Source organism: Diospyros lotus, chromosome 13, assembly GCF_014633365.1.
Source record: "Diospyros lotus cultivar Yz01 chromosome 13, ASM1463336v1, whole genome shotgun sequence".
NCBI classification, from domain to species: Eukaryota; Viridiplantae; Streptophyta; class Magnoliopsida; order Ericales; family Ebenaceae; genus Diospyros; species Diospyros lotus.
This window is the reverse complement of record NC_068350.1, coordinates 39,689,923-39,710,731: the sequence shown is the minus strand read 5'-3', so window position 1 is coordinate 39,710,731 and position 20,809 is coordinate 39,689,923. Positions and strand designations below refer to the sequence as shown.

The following is a 20,809-nucleotide window of genomic DNA, read 5'->3' as shown; positions in this document are numbered from 1 at the left end:
GGTCTTATAGCTGTCCTATAGTGAAAAAAATGCTGCGTGACTTTTTTTAAATAAAAAAAAACTTTTGGGGTAATGCTGTGTACATCACTCCATATAGGGGATATGCTAGTTGATGGTATTAAATTCCAATGCTATAAGATTTGTTAAATTGAAACAAACTGGATCAACATTGTATTAGATTAATGGTTCTTAAAATGTTAAAGAACTGAACAGATTGCATAGAGAATAAAGAGATCGAATTGATTTTCACCTCAAAGTTCAAAGTGCTGAAACAATTAACTTGGAAGTTGGAGGACTTGACGCACTTTTACCTTAGGCTTGTTTGGAACCAATTTCAATAGAATCAGAATTCTAATTCCATCATATGATTCCAATAGAATCAGAATTCTATTTGCTTGAAACAGAACGCAAAAATTAGAATTAAATTCCAATTCTTATATTTGGAACCAGGATGGAAATGGAACTATGTAGTTTAACCATATTATATAAAAAAGGTAAATATACAATGTTAAACAATTGATCAATTCTTAAATGTTCTCTACAAAATAATAACACTGAATTACACATTCCTGTATTGTAGAAAAATTTTCATTTAAGACATTAAGTATTAAAAAAAAAAAAAGATTATGTAGCAACCACATATATAATCATATGATATGCTATCATTAAAAATATTATATCTAAAACAAGATGTCCACTAAAATAACACTAAAAATATGTTAGATATGACTCTCCGTTGTCTTACAGTGAGAAGCTCAACATCATAAAGATAGACAAGGCGAAGAAGAAGATAAGAAAAATCCTAGGAAAACAGATAAAATAGGGAAGGTATTTTGCGGAAATAAAATAAAAAATAAGTGAGACCAAAAAAATTCTCATTTCAGAGCTTGAGGATAAATGGAATTTCAATTCTTACATTTTTTTATTCCAAACATAAGAATTCATTAAAACTATGGAATCGGAATTCCAATTACAGTGTATTTGAGGTCTCCAAATTGGGCTGTAACATTGAAGCACGCTTTCCCAAAGTAAAAAAGAAGTGGATCATTCCCTTGCTAGAGGGTTGTGTCAAGAATGCCATGTGAGGTAAATTTTTGCCACATTGGTCTTTCACATGGATTTGAATTATCAATATGACTTTGAGAGATCAATTGACATTATAAATGCCATGCCACCTACTCTTAAACGGTTAGAATAAGGTGCACCTGATATGATGAAAGTAAAAAAAAGTGAGACTTTTCAAAGATAAGGAGGGTGTAAAGGTAGAGAATAAGAACTTCTATTCTTGCTTTAAATTATTAATGAACATAAATCTTTTCTATCTATGGAGTTAATGGCTAAAGGGAAAAGCACAGTTGGTTGTATTTGAGCTGGAAAGCTCGTTCTTCCATCAGTACAAAACTAAATGTCAAACCACAATAGTATCTAATAGCATTACTGCATGAGCCATAACTGAATTTTTTTCTTTTGCTGAGCCATCACAAATTCATAAAGGCTACATTAGGAACAAGGAATTTTTGAAGGAAAGAAAAGGAAAATAAAACTACAACAATATATATGCACTTTTACATGCACACAAGACTTTCTTCAATCGCCTTTCCCATTCTTCTGGTTTTTTCCATAAATACTTGTTTCAAAAGCAGCATAAATCTCTTCTTAATTTCTTTCTTGAAAGGCTTTTGTAAAACCGATCTTCACTTCATTGACAATTCTATCAAAAGAAGTAAACAAATTCCAAAAGCTCTCCTCAGAACATCACCATAGCCCTAGAAAACTTGAAAAGCCATTTCCTCTTACCACACAATGAATAGATAAGGCCACGTGCCCAGTCCTAAATTTTAACTTCTAAAGTACAGATGTAGAAAAGACCATGCATAGATGCCATATATTATCACTCATATTTTTGCAACCCCAAATCCTCTACAATGGAGTGGGATGCAGGTTGAATGGTAGGTAAGGTCTTTCTTTGATTAGGAGCTCATGTAAGTTCTTTAGACATAAATCTACCCTTGAAAGAGCTACATTTAACTTTTTACAAATGCAATAAAAGAAAAGGTCAAAGAGAATAAAATTTACTTTACTTCACACATAAACCGAAAGTTTCTAATCCTCAGGCTGATTAGTTCACTTCAAAGTCTCAATCTACAGGAGCAATTTTAGAAATGGACTAATGGAAAGGTCTTTCTTTGGTTAGGACAATTGCTAGAATTAATCAAGCAGGTAAATTCAATAAGGACTATTGGTTCCGATGTCTTAAATGCCAAAACTGAGTAGGTAGTATGTAACCTCAATCATAAAACACTTGGTCATCTGAGGCGATGTTTGGTGCTTGGCAACCTTTGTTTCATCTGGAAGAACAAATTCGGTTGTCGCAGTGTTGCCGAACTTTGCCTCAGGTATGCCTCTGTTTCTGCTATCTATTCTTCAGTAACATTGCAGCGGAGGAGAACAACGATTTGGCTCCAGAGAGGTTCTCGTTAATCTTGTCATAGAAGCTCAACATCATTTCTCCAATGAATCTGAGATCTAAATCCATTGTAATATCCGATTTTCTTACTGTGTTGTGAGCTTGAGGATTTCTCTATATTATCGTTTATACTGAGATTTGTTATTCAATTGATTTTCTTACTGTGTGGTTTTGTTATATACTGCAAGACCCGTTACTTCATCGTTATTGGGATTTACATGAAGTGAGATTTGAGGATTTCAATTATAAAACAATTCTGGTGAGCTGTTAAAATGATTGAAATCTATTGACTTAGAATGACTTATTAAATACCGCGGCTCATTTTAAATGAATTCAATGCATGAAAATTGATTTTGATTGGCCAAATGAAATGTCAATAAATATCGTGGTTCATTTGGTTTGGCACTTCCAAAACCAAGAAATTTACTGAGTTTTGCACTTCAAGTGTGTTAATTGTTACAACCTTCAAGTAGAACTCACCCCCGAAAGCTAGCTGTTGAGGAGAGGGTGTCCAAGAGGTTATAAATGCCACACCAAGAGCCCATACTTCCTGATGTGGGACAAATCTCATACCTTGCAATGGATCATAACATACCACCACGCTTTACAGTCCTGACACCCATATCAGCAGGTTGGAGCCACGCTCAGCAACCCTGACCACAGCCACACCGGCAAGTTGGAGCCATGGGGCCGACTCCGATATTACTGTTACAACCTTCGGGTAAAACTCACCCCCAAAAACTAGTTGTTGAGGGGAGGGTGCCCAAGAGGTTATAAACTTGACACTAAGAGCCCATACAGCAGTAAGGAAGTATCATTTAGAGAATAATAAAGAATTATTTTCTTTCATTTCTGCTTCTCTCACTCGTTCTCTCTCTCATTCCCTCTCGTTATCTCTTCCTTCCTTTCCTCACTCAATCTGTTCCTTTCTCCCTCCAATTCTATTCTTTCTTCTTCTAAATTTCCTATTCAAACCCTAGTAAACCTTAGGGTTGTAACAAGTGGCATCAGAGCCAGGAAATCCTTGGCTATGAATTTTCAATTTGGGCATAAACCTTAAGCAGTGAATTGAGGGTTTGATCTGACACAACCAACAGTGTCGAAAGTGACCGAGCCACAAGAAGCAGGCCAATAAAGCTAATTCTACGGACTACGACTCGGAATTGAAGTCGTAGCAGAGCGCGTGACAAGCAAAGTCAGACGTTCTTGGGTGCGAAATTAAATGAGTCACAGGTGGCAACTCAAGAAACAGTGAATTGCGGTGATTACGAAAATTAGAGAGCCAGTGAATTCAAGATTCTGCGATTTCAGGAGGGGTCGGTGATTGGGTAAGAAGACCCAAGCAAAGCCAGATGATCTTGGGGGTCGGAAGTAGAAGGCGAAGCAGGAGGTAGTCTCACGGTGGTGAATTTCAGAATTTTCAGTGCGTTTGGGAATCAAGGTGCCATGGCCGAGGGAACATGCTTGAAGCAATTGGAGATCAGGCTAGAATCCATGGAGTTTGGGGTGACCCATACCCAAGAAACCATATGCCAAATGCGGGAGGACTTGGCTGAATGGAAAGAAGCCATGCAACCGGCCACGGAGAGGCACTGCAAAGCCATGCAAGCGGCCATGGAGAAGCACCAAGAAGCGTTGGAGAAGCAACAAGAAGCGATGAAGCGATGCCAAGAAACGGTGGCATTGCAAGGACAAAGGATCGATAGCATGCTAAGCAGGTTGTCTTCCCTACCCCAATTCCAGTTGTCGCAGGAATATCCCCCAAGACAGGCCTCTGACCCGATTTTACCACACTAGGGCTACCCTTCGGGCACACAAAGAATTCTTGACGAAGCAGATCAGACTACAACTCAAGAAGTTCCGGGGAGGAATCAACAACAATGGACTCAAACCCAAGTTTCGATGCCAAGATTGGAGATTTCGATATTCGAAGCAAAGAAACCACGATGTTGGGTACGAAGGTGCAAAAGATTTTTCCAATTCTACCGAATCCCTGAAGATCAAAAGATAAACTTGGCATCTACCTATTTGAATGAAGAGGCGGATTCTTGATATCAAGGATGGGTCCAAGACGAAGGAATGCATGGAAGCTGGGCAGAATTTGCTGATGGGTTATGTGGAGGAATTGCGGCCCATGGTGAAGATGACCCCTACATCCGTGAAGCAAGCTGCTGAAAAAGCTCAGCTATAAGAAATGACCTTAGAGGCCATTTTCAAGAAGCATAATGTTCCCTACGAGCCGAGTTTATCGGTTGGGCAGTACAGAGGTGGTAACTCTAGGCTTTTGCTTGCAGGGCCTAATCGAGAGGCAGTCAAAGCACAACCCTATACTAATGGCATGAATGGTAATCTAATAGAGCAAAAGAGACAAGTAGGGCTATGCTTTATGGAGACAAATTTAGCCCCGCCCATCAATGTAAGAGGCAGTTGATGAATACGGAAGGGGAAAGGGAAGAAGAAGAGGAGGATGTCTCCCATGAAGAAACCGATGAGTGCAAGGTGATCATCGGGAGGAATCACAGTTGCATTCTATACCGACTGAAGTATTTGAAAAAACGACTAAGGCAACAGTGGAACGGTCAGAGGCTGTGAACGCTGCTACACTTCTACTACTCAAAGAGGAAGGGCAAAACAATAAGGAGAAGAGAAGGAGGCAGCAAATATTGAAGGTAGGGATTGGGTGAACCATAGCCTTCACTATCAATTCTTGGGGACAAGAATTGTTTGAAGGGGTGGGGATTTGTCACGACCCTAGGGTAAGATTGTAATTGATTGGCATTTACCTTGTATGAGCCGTTGGGGGCTAACTATCTGAAACTATATAAACAACTAGTGGTTTGGTTGTTATGTTAGTTAGGTGGTTGATTGTACTAGAGGCTCTATAAAGAGACCTACACAGCAGTAAGGAAGTATCATTTGGAGAATAATAAAGAATTCTTTTCTCTCATTTATGAGGTTGATTGTACTAAGGCTCTATAAAGAGACCTACACAACAGTAAGGAAGTATCATTTGCAGAATAGTAAAGAATTATTTTCTCTCATTTCTGCTTCTCTCTCTCATTCCCTCTTGTTCTCTCTTTCTTCCTTTCCTCACTCTATTTGTTCCTTTCTCCCTCCAATTATGTTCTTTCTTCTTCTAAATTTCCTATTCAAAAACCCTAGTAAACCCTAGGGTTGTAACAAAGTGATACCATTAATTGAGGTGCGTATCGGCCATCCTATGATAGTCACTACAGGTGGTTAGGCACTACCTATGACACTTGGTAATATTTCTTTATATATCAATCATGTCTATTTCGATTAAGCAATTATCTAATTGTAGGCAGCCTGAGGAGGGTTGTGCTTGGTTTTGCTTCTATGTTTATCAGGCAAGTACTTTGAATTATTATTCTTAACCTTATGTTCTATACTGAGATGTAAATTTCACATTTTTGCTTAATGCATTACCTGTCCGCGGGCCTATTGATTTACCATAAATGCGAACCGATCGACCGCTATCTAAGAGAAGATAATTAGTTCTTCTATTGTTCAAGGGCAAGGGGAGAACATGTAGCGGCTTAACTAGATCTTGTATTTCCCGCGTAATCCGTCAGTCAAACCAACAATTCTCTTTTCAAAGAAATAGAGAGAGTCTTTCCGGTATGTAGCTCCGCGGGCTAGGAGTGCATCATCGGGGCAGGGCAAAAACGAACATAGGATCATGGCCCTTTTCTTCTTTCTTTTGCTGCTAATCTCACATTGAGAGCAGCTCCTTCTTTTGCTCCTCCAACTCCAAGAAATCGGTCAAGCGGGGGCTACCATCGACTCACCTCTCCCTCTATAAATAAAAAACCTACATAACTGTTTTCAATCTGCTGGGAAAGACAAAATGTTTTCATATGATTACACGATGTCCCTTCTGTATGTCAAGGCATGACAGATTCCAATTTGTGTTTACACATAAGTATCACACAACACCATCTGTTTCTGTCGGAGATCATGTTCTGTATGCTTTGTATATATGGAATTAGTTAGAATCCTGGATGTTCACAACAGGGATTCTGTGAACTTTGGTGCAGCTTGTATTGCGCTGTTGAGTGACCATCATGTCTCAATTTATGACTAACCCCATTCACCTAACATTTTTCAGGGTATTTGTGTCTGACTTTCCTTATACATACTAGTATGGACTTCTGTTACCCCTGATTACCTATACTCCATTTGTCTAGGCATGTTTCATGAGGATGCACATTATTCTTCGATTCTTAGATTTTGATGCAAGTATTAATATTACTTTGATATTGGACGCATAGATGTCATTTCTTTCTACTGTATACAGACATGCTCCTTTTTTGTAATATTACAGATTTATTGTTGTTTTTGTTATATTTGGATATACTGTTAGATGTTAATGATTTATCTGTATCTCTAAACATGTGGCTCATTGATTACAATGGTCAGGGCCACCATGGCATTGGGGTCAACCGTCAACGCCAGTCATGGACCCCCACTTTCCAAGTCATGATACAAGTCATTACTCATTTCAAATTCAAACACCAAAAGGTCACAAGTATTTAAGAATCAAAGAAAATAAAGTCTAGAGCTAGGAAATAGATAAATGCAAACTGAAGAGGATATAACTGTGTCAAAAGCCATTCAATCTCCAACAACAAAGAGGATACAAGTATGAAAACTGAAGAATTGTGCACTGAAAACATGGAAAAACTGAAGAGTCATGCAATTGCTAAATTGAAACATTCTAGAGTCACTAAAAAACCCTTTTTTTTTTAATATCTTTTAAGTGCCCACAGAGGTGACACGCGTGTCCTATGTGTGTCCCCTCTCATATCCTTTAAAAAAAATAAAAAGTGTCACACAAAAAAAATAAAAAGTGTCACACACTGCGGGGATGTCCAACATGCATGGGTGACAGTTACAGCAGCCCCTAGGAAGTGTTTGTGTTTCTTAGTAATGGGGAACATGACCTATTGAACCCCAAGTGATGCATAAAAACCTTGAGGCAAACTTCATGCCAAATGGGAGGAAATCATGGTATAACATATAAATGCCAACGGCATGTACCCCCCCCCCCCAAAAAAAAAAGCCTTCAAGAATCAATTGAATTCTCTTTCAATTTAAGGTCCATGGATTACTTAGATTACAGATCAGGTTTATTCATCTTCAAGTCATTTGACTTGATTAAAACAATTTTTTTTTAACTTAAGAAAATTAAGAAACACAATTAGTTAATTCATGAAATACCCTTATAGAGATGAACAGTGTTCTCCAATATCATGAATTTGAAAATAAAAAAGTGAAGAGCCATTTTTAATCCTTGACAACACGGATATAATCACCACCTACTGGGATTAAGGCTTGTGATTGTTGTATTGTTGTGACAACATGGATATAATCTAGTGTCAAACTGGTAAAAAAATTATATATATCTATTTCGGGCAATAGTCCCTATGAGTAACAAGATGGAGAAGCTGAATGTCTACTCCACCATCATCAAGTATATAATAATAACAATTACCAAAAATAACAATATAGATGGTAAAGATGCCATTATCCAAAACGTCTGCAACCTAATTGATTGGTAAGGCAAGATCACTTGTACAAACAGATAATCAATAATAACCCCATCTAGTGGGATCAAGGCTTATGATTGTTTTGTTGTGTGTGACGACAAAACAATAAGATTTGGACACAGATATAATCCAATGTCAAACTGGAAAATATTGGGTATATCTATTTTCAGGCCATAGTCCCTATAAGCAATAAGATGGAGAACCAGAATGTCTACTCCACCATCATCAAGTTTATAATAATAACAATTACCATAAATGACACTACAGATTTTAATGATGCCATCATCCACAACATCTACAATCGCACTGATTAGTCAGGCAAGATCACTTGTACAAACAGATAATCAATAATATAGTGTCTGCATCCAACATGAGAAATGATTGCACTCAAGAAGATAATGCTTCTCCTTGAAGAAGTGGGAGTCCCAACTTGGAATTATGTTCCAGTCAAATAACAGGAATTTGGAAAATGAAAACTGTAAACAAACCTGGTGAATTGGAGGATACATTAAACTTGTGCAGACAGGGCATTCAAGTAACTCATGCACGCCATTTGATGAAGGCATACCATGCATTTCACCCAAACCAATGACACTTTTTACTGCAGTACTATTTTTCTCCAATTTGGTCGTTGCTATATCATGATTTGCAAATTTTCCATGAGATTCGAAGACCTCTTTGCAGGCACTGCTTCCAGGAGCCATTGGCAATCCAAGAATCCCAATAATACTGAGCTCAATAGTTAACTTTCAGGATCATATTCCAATCTCAGTTTGTTTATCTGTAGACATAAAATGAAAAATTGGAAGTGTTAAGGATATACTTCATGACAAATGAAAGTATAACTGCAGCTAACTAGTGAAAAGAAGACAAAAGAATCATCAGCTTGATGCACAGTAGGTGAATGAGGTTTGGTAGATCTCCAAACTAACAAGACAAAAGAAGATTTCTCTCACCAACTATCCATGAAGCCTATACATTAAATAACAAACTCTTCCTTTTTCATAATTAGATCTTATATCATTCTATACCACCTAATCAGACATTTATGAAGTTTGCAGCACGATTAGATATCTGATTTGCCGTTGCCCCATGGACACCAGCTTTTGCATGTCCCCTTGCAACTACAACTTCCAGCATGACATGAGGTACTACACCTCTCCAATAAAAAATATGCAAGATCAGAAACCATAAAAAGTAAGATATAACTTAACAAAATAGTGCTAATTACATTGAGAACCAAGTCTAGAAATTCAGGGAAACAGTAATAAAAATGGAAGAAAAAGAAAGATATTCACATCCAACAAATTTTCCAATGACAGCACCAGACTAAGGGTGCCCTAAACCCTCTTCCACCATTAAAATAGAAAATAAATGGACCAAAATATAAGAGTTCAAATTTTAGAGTAAGAAAAAAAAAAAAAACTGTTGGCTGTTGCTTTCCTGGCAAACTGGCAACTAAAAGAAGTGAAGGGTTTAATCACATATTATTCAGTGGTGAACATTCTATATGAAGAATGATTCATCAAAGATTACAGTAGTTCATCTCAAGTACAACACTAACACAAAGCAATCACCATCATATTAGTTTCACATCGATAATTCTACATATTCCACATTTTAATGTATATTGAGCAAAACCAGGGACCACCTTTGCTTAGATTTATGATTTTGCAATAAGCTTTCAACGTCTAAATCAAACATCAAGTAAACCAAATTCAGATTGAGAACCGTAAATGAAGAAACCCCATCCAGGAAATGCAACTTGACCACAATTCTCAATCAAACTTTAGCCAAAACATCTACATATCCTGTTTAGATAGAATAATATATTGAAACAGATGCTAGGGTGAAAACTATTTAAAAAAGAAAGAAGTGAAAGAAAGGACAACCATATGGTTAATCTTCCAGTTAGAGACTACTTCTACTGAATATTTGATAAATTTATTTGCTAAAACTTACGCTTGCCATTAAAGCAGAGCCAGGGCAAGGAATAAGAATAAAAGGCAAGAAAACACTGTAAAAAAAAAAAAAAAGGCAATTCCTTTCTTCTACTGCGTCCCCATTCAATCAAATCCCAATTCCAGATTTTGCATCCCCTTCTCTCCATTGCCCCAATTCATATAAACCATAAACCTACTAAAAAGATCTAAAATAGAAGAAGAAACAAAACGAACCCATTTTCAAATTCCTACCAAAGTGATCGCGTCTATTTAAATTCAGAAATGGATTCTTCCAAGACCTAACAAAAATCCAAGACAAGCACAGTGAAATAAAACAAACCCATTCAGATTTCGAAGGAGTCAACCCCTCTATTGCCTGCACAAGAGGAAAACACAACAAATACAACAAAAACAGGCCAAAAAGATGGGCACCCATTTGAGCATTTCGAGCACATTATCTTTGATCCACAATTAATTTGGTTTACGAAATCTGGGTTTTACTGAAAAACAAGAAAACAACATATCGACTTGCGAGCTAGAAGGTTAAAAAAAAAAACAAGAGGAGGAAAACAACAAGAACCTTGTACTGCGAGCTCCGAAATTAACGCGGATTGCCCCAATATAGAAATTGAAGAAGGAGATGATGAACCATTGTCTCCATCATTGAAGACCATGCACAATCTCTCTCTCTCTCTCTCTCTCTCTCTGAATTTCTAATCTTACGCTAATGGCCGTGGAATATATATACGTCGTTTTGTACAGTGGTTCTTTTCCGCGTTAATTACACTTTACTGGCTTATATTTTTACAATTTATATACTGAATTTTTAAATTTTTTTAGAAATTCACCCCTTAGAAAAACCTTAATTATACTTTAGTTGGTGAGGGGGAGACAAAAGATGATTAATTGACAATTAACAAAGATAGTATCTATTTATTAAAAATTAATAAATACATAAATATATTTTAAAATAGAAAAATATGGGACAAAATTAAAATCATAAAAAAATAATGACAGTTGTAACTATGGTATATTAGTTTTTAATTCCATTACAAAGAGTTAGGTAATGAAGTAGTCAAGATGGCCCGAAATGGTTTTTAGGCCCTTTTTGTATATTGCAAAACATTTTAGGGCGGTTTTATAATTTTCAAAAAATTAAGAAAAATGCATTTTCGACGACCACGATCACTTGTAGCGAAGAAGACAATGGTCACTTGCAACAAGGAATATAATGGCAGCAGGAATATAATGGCAGCCAGATTTGCAACTTGGGTCATCAAGATGCGAGGTAGTGACAGTCGACAACGAGGTGAGGATGGAACGGTCGGCGACGAAGGCAAGAAGTGAGCGACACCGACAAAGACAAGTTGACGGTGAGAAAGGCGATATTGACGATAAGGGTAAGAGACGCGTTGATAGCGAAAGGCGGCGACGATAGTAGAGACGAAAGAAACAATAGCGATCGGCCTTTGACGACGAGGGCAGAGAACACTCCATCGAGGGGCGGCATGGGTCTCTCTCAGCAAGGGTTGATATGCAATTCTAATATAGGTTTACAACTTAATAGTATATAAATTATAAATTAATTTCACATATATCCTTATATTTTTTAAAATTACAATTTATCTCATGTTTCTGTTTCTTGACTTTTTTGAAAAATACCGTTTTTGTATTTCCATTTTGTATCAAAAACGTTTCTCATTTTCGTGCAACCTAGGAGTCAGATATATGAATTATAATGCTTTATTGAATTCAAGTTTAGATCGTTTACAAATCAAATTTTAAAATTAAGCTTAAGTTTAGTTTGTTTACCTTAACAAGCGAATTTAAATTAATTTTTGTCGAGCTGGACACCAAGTCACTCACAACTGACCTCATTTACAACCTTATTAATAACACGAAAGAAAAATGAAGAATGGTTTTAAATAAAATGGGATTAATTTATTTTATTTTGATATATAATAATTGTTATTACTATTATCATTTAAATAATTTAGTAGTTATTTATTATCAATTAATAACTAAGTTTGGGAATTAAAATGATATACAATCATTAAATTTATTTTAAAATAAAAATATTAAATATATTTTAACGAATGCGCTCAACATAACTCATGACATAGCGACAAAAGTTTGGAGACTCCGTTAAATTCGCTAGGCACAGTTAAGGTTTAGGAAATTTTAATATTTAATATTATTTGGCCAATTAAAAACGTTAGGGGACTATGAACTTGCGAGGGAAGTGGGTGAATTGATTAATGTCTTAATGTCTATATTACTATATAAGTAAACACTCATATATTGATATTTAATTAATATAAAAATATAATACACTAATATAAAAATATCATACCAAATATTACTCATATATATTTTTATAATTTTTTATTTAAATATTCTTTAAATTATTGTCTTTGCGCGATCCCGTCGTTCATGTTCTCGATTTCGACAGAGAAAGTAAATAGCAGGTGGAGATTTTGTCTCATTACACAGGATAAGGAATCGAATCCACGACCTACTAGTGTAAATCTCAGCTTATCGTGTACCAATCATTTGATTTGTGCCTTATAAATTTTTATTTAAATATTCTTATATGCATAGCTCGTATGGGTGAGCATTTGATCCAAAATGCTAAAACCAAATAATCGAACCTATATCAAAAATCAAACTAAATTGATCAAATAAATACAAAAATTAAACAATCAAATAAACACGAAAAAAATAAAAAAAACCCCAAAATATTAGTAAAAAAATAACATCGTTTATAACTTCAATTCATTTAGTTATTTTAATTTTTTTATGACAAAAATTAAATTAGATCAAAATAATTAAAATTATCAAACTTAAAAATTGACCCTAACAACTAAATCGAATCAAAATAATTAAAATTAAAAACTAAACTAAATCGATGCTTTCCAAATGGATAATTTAATTATTATTTTAGTTAAACCGAAAGAGGGAAAGGTAAAAGAGACCGCGTCCCAGCACGCAACGTTTGAATCATTGAATTGTCAATTGTCAATAATAAGCCCATAGGATGGGGGCAGTCAGTCACTTCCTGCTCTTCCGTCTTCGTTGACGTTTACTTTCCAGAAGCGGTAACACTCATTCAATTCAATTCCAACAGGCACCATTTCCAATTTGAACCATTTCCCACGCAATTCCAATAGTCACTTCCTAAACCCTAGACCATTTCCCTCCCAAGCACCACCACTCGGATCAATCGAAAATGTTATTTGGATATTTACTTGTAATAGCGAACATCGTCGAAAATATTAAAACATTTTCGACCACAAAATTGATTTCTAGAATAGAGAAAAAATTGTAAACGATGAAACATTTGAGCAATCACACACACCAAAAAAAAATATAAAAGTATAAGAATAAAAATATAAGCGGAGCCCATTATTATTGGTGAAAAGGAAAATTAAACATAAAAAAATAAAACTAAAACAGAAAATTTTTGCCAAAAAAAACCCTTAAACTTTGTAAAATATGAAATGGGTATATTGGGTTCTTTCTGATGATCAGCTGATGGATGACTTGTATTAATAAAGCAAAACAAAACAAAAGTGGTTTGAAGGTCAAGGAACAATGATATAATTAAGTGATTCTTCTAGGCAATGTTTGGATTGCAATAATTAAATGCCAGTCCAAATTAAAGTGAAGCCAAGAACTACCACACAGCTCCAACAACCATTATTATGTACTCTTGAATAATTAAGTTTTGAGAAATTAATTCTAAAACTAAATCATCCCATATTTCAACATGAATAATTAAATGATTCTTAGATCATTTAAACTTCATAAATTGCAAAAGAAAGCAATGACACTGTTTTGGAATTGGCCGAAAAACCCTACCGAAGTCAGAAGCAATTGAGCAAGTAAGAGATGATACACCGCAAAATATGAAACTTATCATACATCAGAAGTTTAGACTCTTGGTGTGAAGTTTATAATTTCTTAGGCACCCTTCATTTGATAGCTAGATTTTGAGGGTGAGTTCTACCCAAGAGTTGTAACAGTGGTATCAGAGTCGGCTACATATTTTCCCGTTGCAATTGTGCAGCGAAGAAGATGGTATTGACATTGCAATATTCGTCCAAGACTAGCTGTGACTAGTGCATAATCTGTCATCGTGGGCGCTAAATTGTGAAACGTGGTGCTTTGTTTTAGTCTATTGCAAAGTATGTGACTTGTCCCACATTGAAAGTTTAGATTCTTAGTGTGGGGTTTATAATTTTTTAGACACTCTCCCCTTGATAGGTAACTTTTGAGGGTGAATTATACTCGAGTGTTGTAACAAGATCTTAAATCGCGAGTTCTAAAGTAATGTTTATTCAAGAGGAGAAATTGAAGTGTTTATCCCAGATTTTTAATGATCGAGATAAATTATTAGATTGTAGGAAGTAATTCATCACCGTGAGTTTATCTTTTAATTCTAAGAGAGAATCTTAATCGAATTAAATAATTCAATATCAAGTAGATTAGTTAGTACTGAGTTTTATAAAAGACCACTTTATTCAACTGACACCAACCCAAGTAGAATATCAAGATTGATGGTGCCTTGGATAATGGGTAGAGATTGAATCTAACCTAAGTAAGATACATACATGTCAATGGCATTGAATCTCAGTTACCATCAATTTCTTTTAAAAAATATTTACGGAGAGTCTTGTACTCATAGTTTTGATAATTACATATAGTTGTATTCTTTAAAATGGGTACAAGATTTAGGGTTGATTTTAATTAGTTTCTATTTTGAGGGTACTGAAATTTAATTAATCACTAGGTGACTAAGGTAGCATTGCATGCCATGCATGAATATTTTGGACACAAAGTGGTAGGCAAAATTTAACTTATAAAATGAGTGTGCTGATGGAACAAATAATTGAGCACAATAAGAGGGGGGCTGCTGGACTGTGTATTATTTTGGATTGAGGAATCAAAAGTAAGTGAAACTTAAGTGTTCAAGGGCACAGAGGTGTCCAATCCAACGTTATAAAGTGGGCAGTGGTTGGGTTCACAGGCACCCAATTAAGAGCTGTGGGACCATCCATATTGGGTAGCAAAAAAGCTATTCTTTTTTATTTTATATCATAAGAAACTCAATAAATTTTTGGGATCATTGTTGCGGTTTCTTGTCATTCGTGTTTTTAATTTTGACAGATGAAATAAATCATAGATAAAAACTTTATCTCACTGCACAAGATAAATAATCGAACACATAATCTACTGGTGTAGATCTAAACTTATCGTGATTCGATCATATGATCTATATCCTAAAAGGAAAATGAATGAAATGTTTATAAAAGGAAGAAGAGAAAACTAAGAGTTGTCTTGCTTTTGTTTAAATGTTTATTTGGGATTCTTAATACATAGAGAGTTAGGACTTAAACTCTCGAATAAATATAAACAATTACATAATTTTGCATAAAGACAGAATTTAACTCACAATTTCACAATATTTCCAGCTCTTAAACGTGTGTGACAGATTTTATGTGCTATCCTAAAGGGTTAGTAAAAATTCTATTTAGACACTCATTTTGTAATATTTTTATAGTACTCATATATTAATGTATTATGTTTTTATGATTGTCATAAAAAAATATAACAAGTGAGTGTTCAAATAATATTTTCTATAGCTCTCTTGCTGGTTTCTTTTGAAGTCTTTATGTAACTAAAAGGGTTTTTTTTTTTAAACAAGAATAGGAAATAATTTAAGCATTTGTCAGTATCTTAGTGATCTATTAAGGTGAATATATTATTATGCCAAAGCCAGCTAGCTAGCTAGCTAGGCTTATCCATATAAATGGGGTTCATCTTTATGAGCTCTAATGGAGAAATATGAGACTCCTTAGGCCCCAGTGTCGAGGATGAGACCATCTTGTCATATGTATGATGTTGTATCGATCATGTCTTGTGTTGAACATTAATTGTCAATAGTGTTATAAGAATTGTATCAAATTGAATCGGGTTGAATTAAGAGAAAATTAGTTGATCGAATGAGTGTTTTAATTGGAATCAAATAATATAGCCACACCATTGAGACAAGTACCTGTTGTCATTCTTAACAAGAATTAACATGATATTTTTATAATTATAAATAATTCATTTATTTAGTGTGATAATAGAATGTAGGCCCACAACTGCTATTGGGCTCAAAAGATGTGGGATGACATGGATTTTGAGCCCAATAGATTGTGTTGGGCTTCTTCCAATCAGCCCAACAGCCAGCCCAGTCCCTTCCCTTCTCTCTCACAACTGCGATTAAGGTTTAAGATATAGTCTGACATAAGCTGCTGAGCATAGTTCGGATGGTGAACGATAAGTCTCGATATCCATATGTTGGCATTATTTCGATAGATTGTGAGTTTGAATTCTGATCTTTTCGAAATACATCTCGTTATTTATCTCCCCTTATGAAATAAAGAGTATCAACATTAGAGATCTATACAAAGACGAGTCATCTCAAGATGGTTTGACATAATCATCACTAAATGAGTGACCGTGAAAAACAAAAACACAAAGACCAATGAGTAAAATTTTAGTTTAATAAAAATAACTAAATCAAACTGGTAGAAATTGTTGATTCAAGCTAAAGATCTGTTTTGTTCGATTTTTAAGTTTTGTAATTTGAATTATTTTAATTTAATTAAATTTTTATATTTAAAAAATTAAAATGATTAAATTGACCAAAATTATAAAACTATTAAAGATTACTCGATTAAAGGAAAAGTTTCTTAGAGTAACTGGAAAGTTTTTTTTAATTTATTTGGTCAATTTAATTTTTTTAATTTTCGCATTTGTTTTGAATTAAGCAACGACGGGAGGGAGACTGGTAGTTGGTGGGAGAATAAAAAAGTAAAAAACAAAGACGTCGCCTGAGAGATTCGAACTCTCGCGGGGAAACCCCATGTACTTAGCAGGCACACGCCTTAACCACTCGGCCAAAGCGACGTTCGATATCTTGCTTTGGATTGGAAAATAATATTTTCTATGGCTTAGAGATGAAGACACCTGAGGCCAAGTGGGGCATTTAGAAAACGACAAGAGGAAGATGGATAATGCTCATCGTGATGATGATGCTCACCACTGCGCTGCGGTTCAATTGGGGAGATTTGAATGAATTATATATATAATTTAGGATTTAGAGTTTACAATTATAGATACAATTTTAATTAATATAAATAAATAGATCAAATGTCTGACCCTTTTATAATGTTCAAACAAAAAAAATTATTTTTATATAATTATTTGTTTGATTATGTATAATTAAGAAGATCGAAAATGTTACCCTTAAGAGTTATATTTAGTGTAAACCTATCATGCTTGTGTTTGGTTAAGGAGTTGGTGAAAGGACTCGAAACAACTTAAGTTTAAGTTTATTTGACAATAATTATGTTTTTAGTTTTTTTATTTTTTTAAATTGATAAAAAATAAAAAATTTAAATACGAAACTATAGTCAAATGGGCCTTTAGATTCTCCAATCAACTTGTGATTTCTAAGCAAAAGTTTATTGGGTCATGCTCGATAGTAGCTATTTAAATTTTAATTTTTTAAGTAAAATTTTAAATAAAATTAGATTTGATAAAGTGCTAGAGTTATTTTAAAAGTAAGTTATTATTTAGAAGTAATAAGTTTAAATCTTACTAAAGTAATTAGGGGTGTACATGCTTCGATTTGATCGATTTTTATAATTTTCAGTACGTCAAATCGTTTCTGCGATTTTTCTGTTTAACCAGACTGCACAGTCTAGTTTGATGCTTGAAAACCACATCGATTTGGTTTGATGCTCGGAAACCGCATTGAACCGCACTGCAAAATGCAGTGCAGTTTTCGCGATTTGTCCAAAACATCCAAAATATTAATCCACTCATTTTCGTGGTGTGATTTCTATGATTTCATAAATTGTTTTATCAACCATTTAATTCATTAACCAAAACAAATAAAAGATCATATATAAACAATCTTTTATTTATATATAAACAATTTGTTTGGTTATATATAAACATATTGTTTATATAATCTAGCAGATTCTTTATACAATCTAGTTATATAAACATATTGTTTCTTGGAAGTATAGCCCATTGGTTGGGGGCAAACACGAGTTGAAGAGCCTTAGATTGTAGCCGCTATGTAGCTGGTGAGAGGTCTCATGTTCGATCTTTGGTCGTTGGGTTCTGTAATTAACCTCTTCTCCTCTCTATGGGGTTGGCAGGGAGAGGGCCCTTAAAATAAGGAACTTCACCATTTTGAAGATTGTTTATACAATCTATTTGAGATTTATTTTTTTTTTTTGGTTTGAGATCTGTTTTGGTTCATTATGTAAATAAATTGTTTCTTATTTTTTTTATTATTACATTATACTCAAACAATTCGATTTTAAATCAAACCGAGAAATCCTCAAACTATGTAGTTTGAGGATTTCTCAAACCGTACTAGACCGCCCCTCTCAAAAAATCGTGCGATGCGATGCGATGCAGTGTGGTTCAGTTCAGTCGATTTTCGCAATTTGTTGATTTTTTTGAACAACCCTAAACGTAATTAATTTTCTTATTTTTTAAGTAAGATGCATAAAGAATATTTTAAAAAATATGTTATTAACATAATTTCATAAAACCACAATTTAAGATTTGTCAAAGGTTTGGCATCTTGATATTGACTCTTCACCACCTAAGGTTGTAATATGTTCCAATGGTTGGGCTATTCACCCATTAAAGCAATACGTGAGCTGGATTCAAAATATCGTGAAAACGGTTTGATTCATATATATATCGGTGTATGAGTGTCTATTTGTCATGTAAAATGAGGTGTTATAGATATTGATAAATTGAAAATGTTAGTTAGACACCTAATTTTGATACTTGTAGTGACATTTTTTATGCATCATAAACCTATTCAAAGATTAAAAAAAAAAAAAGACTACTAGTCTAAAATAATTGTTTGAACTAAAAAGATGTAATTTTCCTTTAATCAGAGTGAGGGAGAGGTCCTACACAATGAAAACTTGATAAAAATGAAATATCAAGATAAATGTCATCCATAAGAATCTTAATTTCAAGAGATTTTAGAATGTCGAAATATATATTATTGGAAAAAATTCTAATTTTAAGGGATTTAGGAAATCTTCATACTCCTATATAAATAAACGACACACATTTTAGAAAAAATACGTCTCTTATATTGGTTTCAATGCAGCCTTTAAGTTTTTTTTGTGTTCAGTGTCTAATTTAATAATCGAAATGTTTATGTAACACTTTCTCAATCTCTTTCATCATTCTCTTTCTTACAAAATTCAAACAGTTTTAATAATAATTTTTCCAATCAATAAATTAGTTATTGTATTTAAATAACAATAATATCAATATTTTTTATTGTGTATCATATCAATATAAATATATAAAATATTAATGTGAAGTGTCAATAAAAGTACAAAACTTAAGTGTCTAAACAGGCTCGGACCTTTCATGAGACTCATGAGGCGTTGCCTCAGAGCCCATGAAAATTTGAGTATTTAGGGGCCCATAGATTGGAAATATTCCTATTTGTAAGGGCCTATTGCCCAGGCCCAACTGCCCATCCTCTTCCTCTCTACAAAACCTCATAACCCTTCTCCATCTCTCACTTTTTCTCGCTGCCCTAGCCCTACCTCTGTCAAGCTTTGCCCTCGCCTTTGCTCTCGTCTCTCGTTGCTCTGTTGCCAGTCGCTTGCTGCCTCTCCCTCATCTCACTGCTCCTTCGCCCTATCGTTCGTCCTCGCTGGCTCGCCTCGCCTCGCCCTCGTGGCCGATGGCTCGTTGCTTGGTCGCTCGTTTTCTATCGCTCGCCCAGCAAGCATCGCCTTTGGCTTCTCTACTTGATCCCTCGTGGCCAGTGGCTCGCTGCCTCCTACTTCATCGCTCGCGATCGCTAGTGGCTTGTTGCCTCTCGAATGTATGAGGGCCCATTTTTTTATTTCACCTCAGGACCCAAAATCTCAGGTACAACACTATATCTAAATAATATTTTAAATGATGAATTGCCCTGAGTGGCTTTTCGAGCAAACATAGTAAGATGGGATTTAGCTAATTATGGTTGTAAACTTAGTTATAACGTGTTCTATAATACTCATGTATTAATATATTATATTTTATATTACATTAATATAAATATATAATGTATCAGTGTTTAAGTATTACTAAAAATATTATAACTAAATATTCAAATAATAATAATATTGTTAAAACTAATAGTCTCTTATTTGAGCTAAATTTGATGTAATTTAGAATAATAATTTGATAATTAATTTTGTTTGACTAGTAGTTGGAAGAACTTAGTATTAGTTTTGAAAAAAAAAAAAATGTTAGTATTAGTTTGAAAGGACAGAATCAACTTGTCGGTGTCGGTGGACAAAAAGAGTTAGAGATACTAGAAGAAGATCATGTGTATATATAAATATAAAAATTCGATTTGATTGATTATTAAATTAAATTTGTCGAATTGTTTAAATTAAATAAATTATTATTTTTTTAAAATTAAACTAAATTGATCAAATGATTACTCAAATTAAACAAACAAAAAATTTAAAAACCTGAACCGATCAAAAAAATTAAAAAAAATGGTCAAAAAGAACATTATTTTTTATATTTCGATCAATTTAATTATTTTAATTTTTTTAATATAAAAACTAAATCAAATTGAAATAACTAAAACATTTAAATTTGAAAATTGAACTGAATTAAAATAATGATTGAATAGAACTAAACTACCAATTTCAGCCAGTTTAATTTATTTCGATTTAACCAAAATATTACTTGTTTTTTAACTCATATTATATGTGTATTAT

The 20,809-nt window shown here is 34.2% G+C and overlaps 1 protein-coding gene and 1 non-coding gene across 2 annotated transcripts in view; both read right to left on the bottom strand.

The window, feature by feature from the left end:
• The window catches only part of LOC127788236 (uncharacterized), a 65,716-nt gene extending 55,191 nt beyond the window's left edge, over window positions 1–10,525 (bottom strand). The window contains exons 1-2 of the mRNA XM_052316348.1: window positions 10,321–10,525; window positions 8,526–8,818 (exon numbers count right to left, since the gene is read on the bottom strand). Coding sequence (XP_052172308.1) covers window positions 8,526–8,741 — 216 coding nt within the window. The 5' untranslated portion in view covers window positions 8,742–8,818; window positions 10,321–10,525. The remainder of the gene's footprint in view (window positions 1–8,525; window positions 8,819–10,320) is intronic.
• Window positions 10,526–16,858: 6,333 nt separating this feature from the next.
• TRNAS-GCU (transfer RNA serine (anticodon GCU)) lies at window positions 16,859–16,940 on the bottom strand. The gene has a single exon. It is a non-coding gene; the product is annotated as a tRNA-Ser (tRNA).
• Between the last annotated feature and the right edge of the window lie 3,869 nt (window positions 16,941–20,809).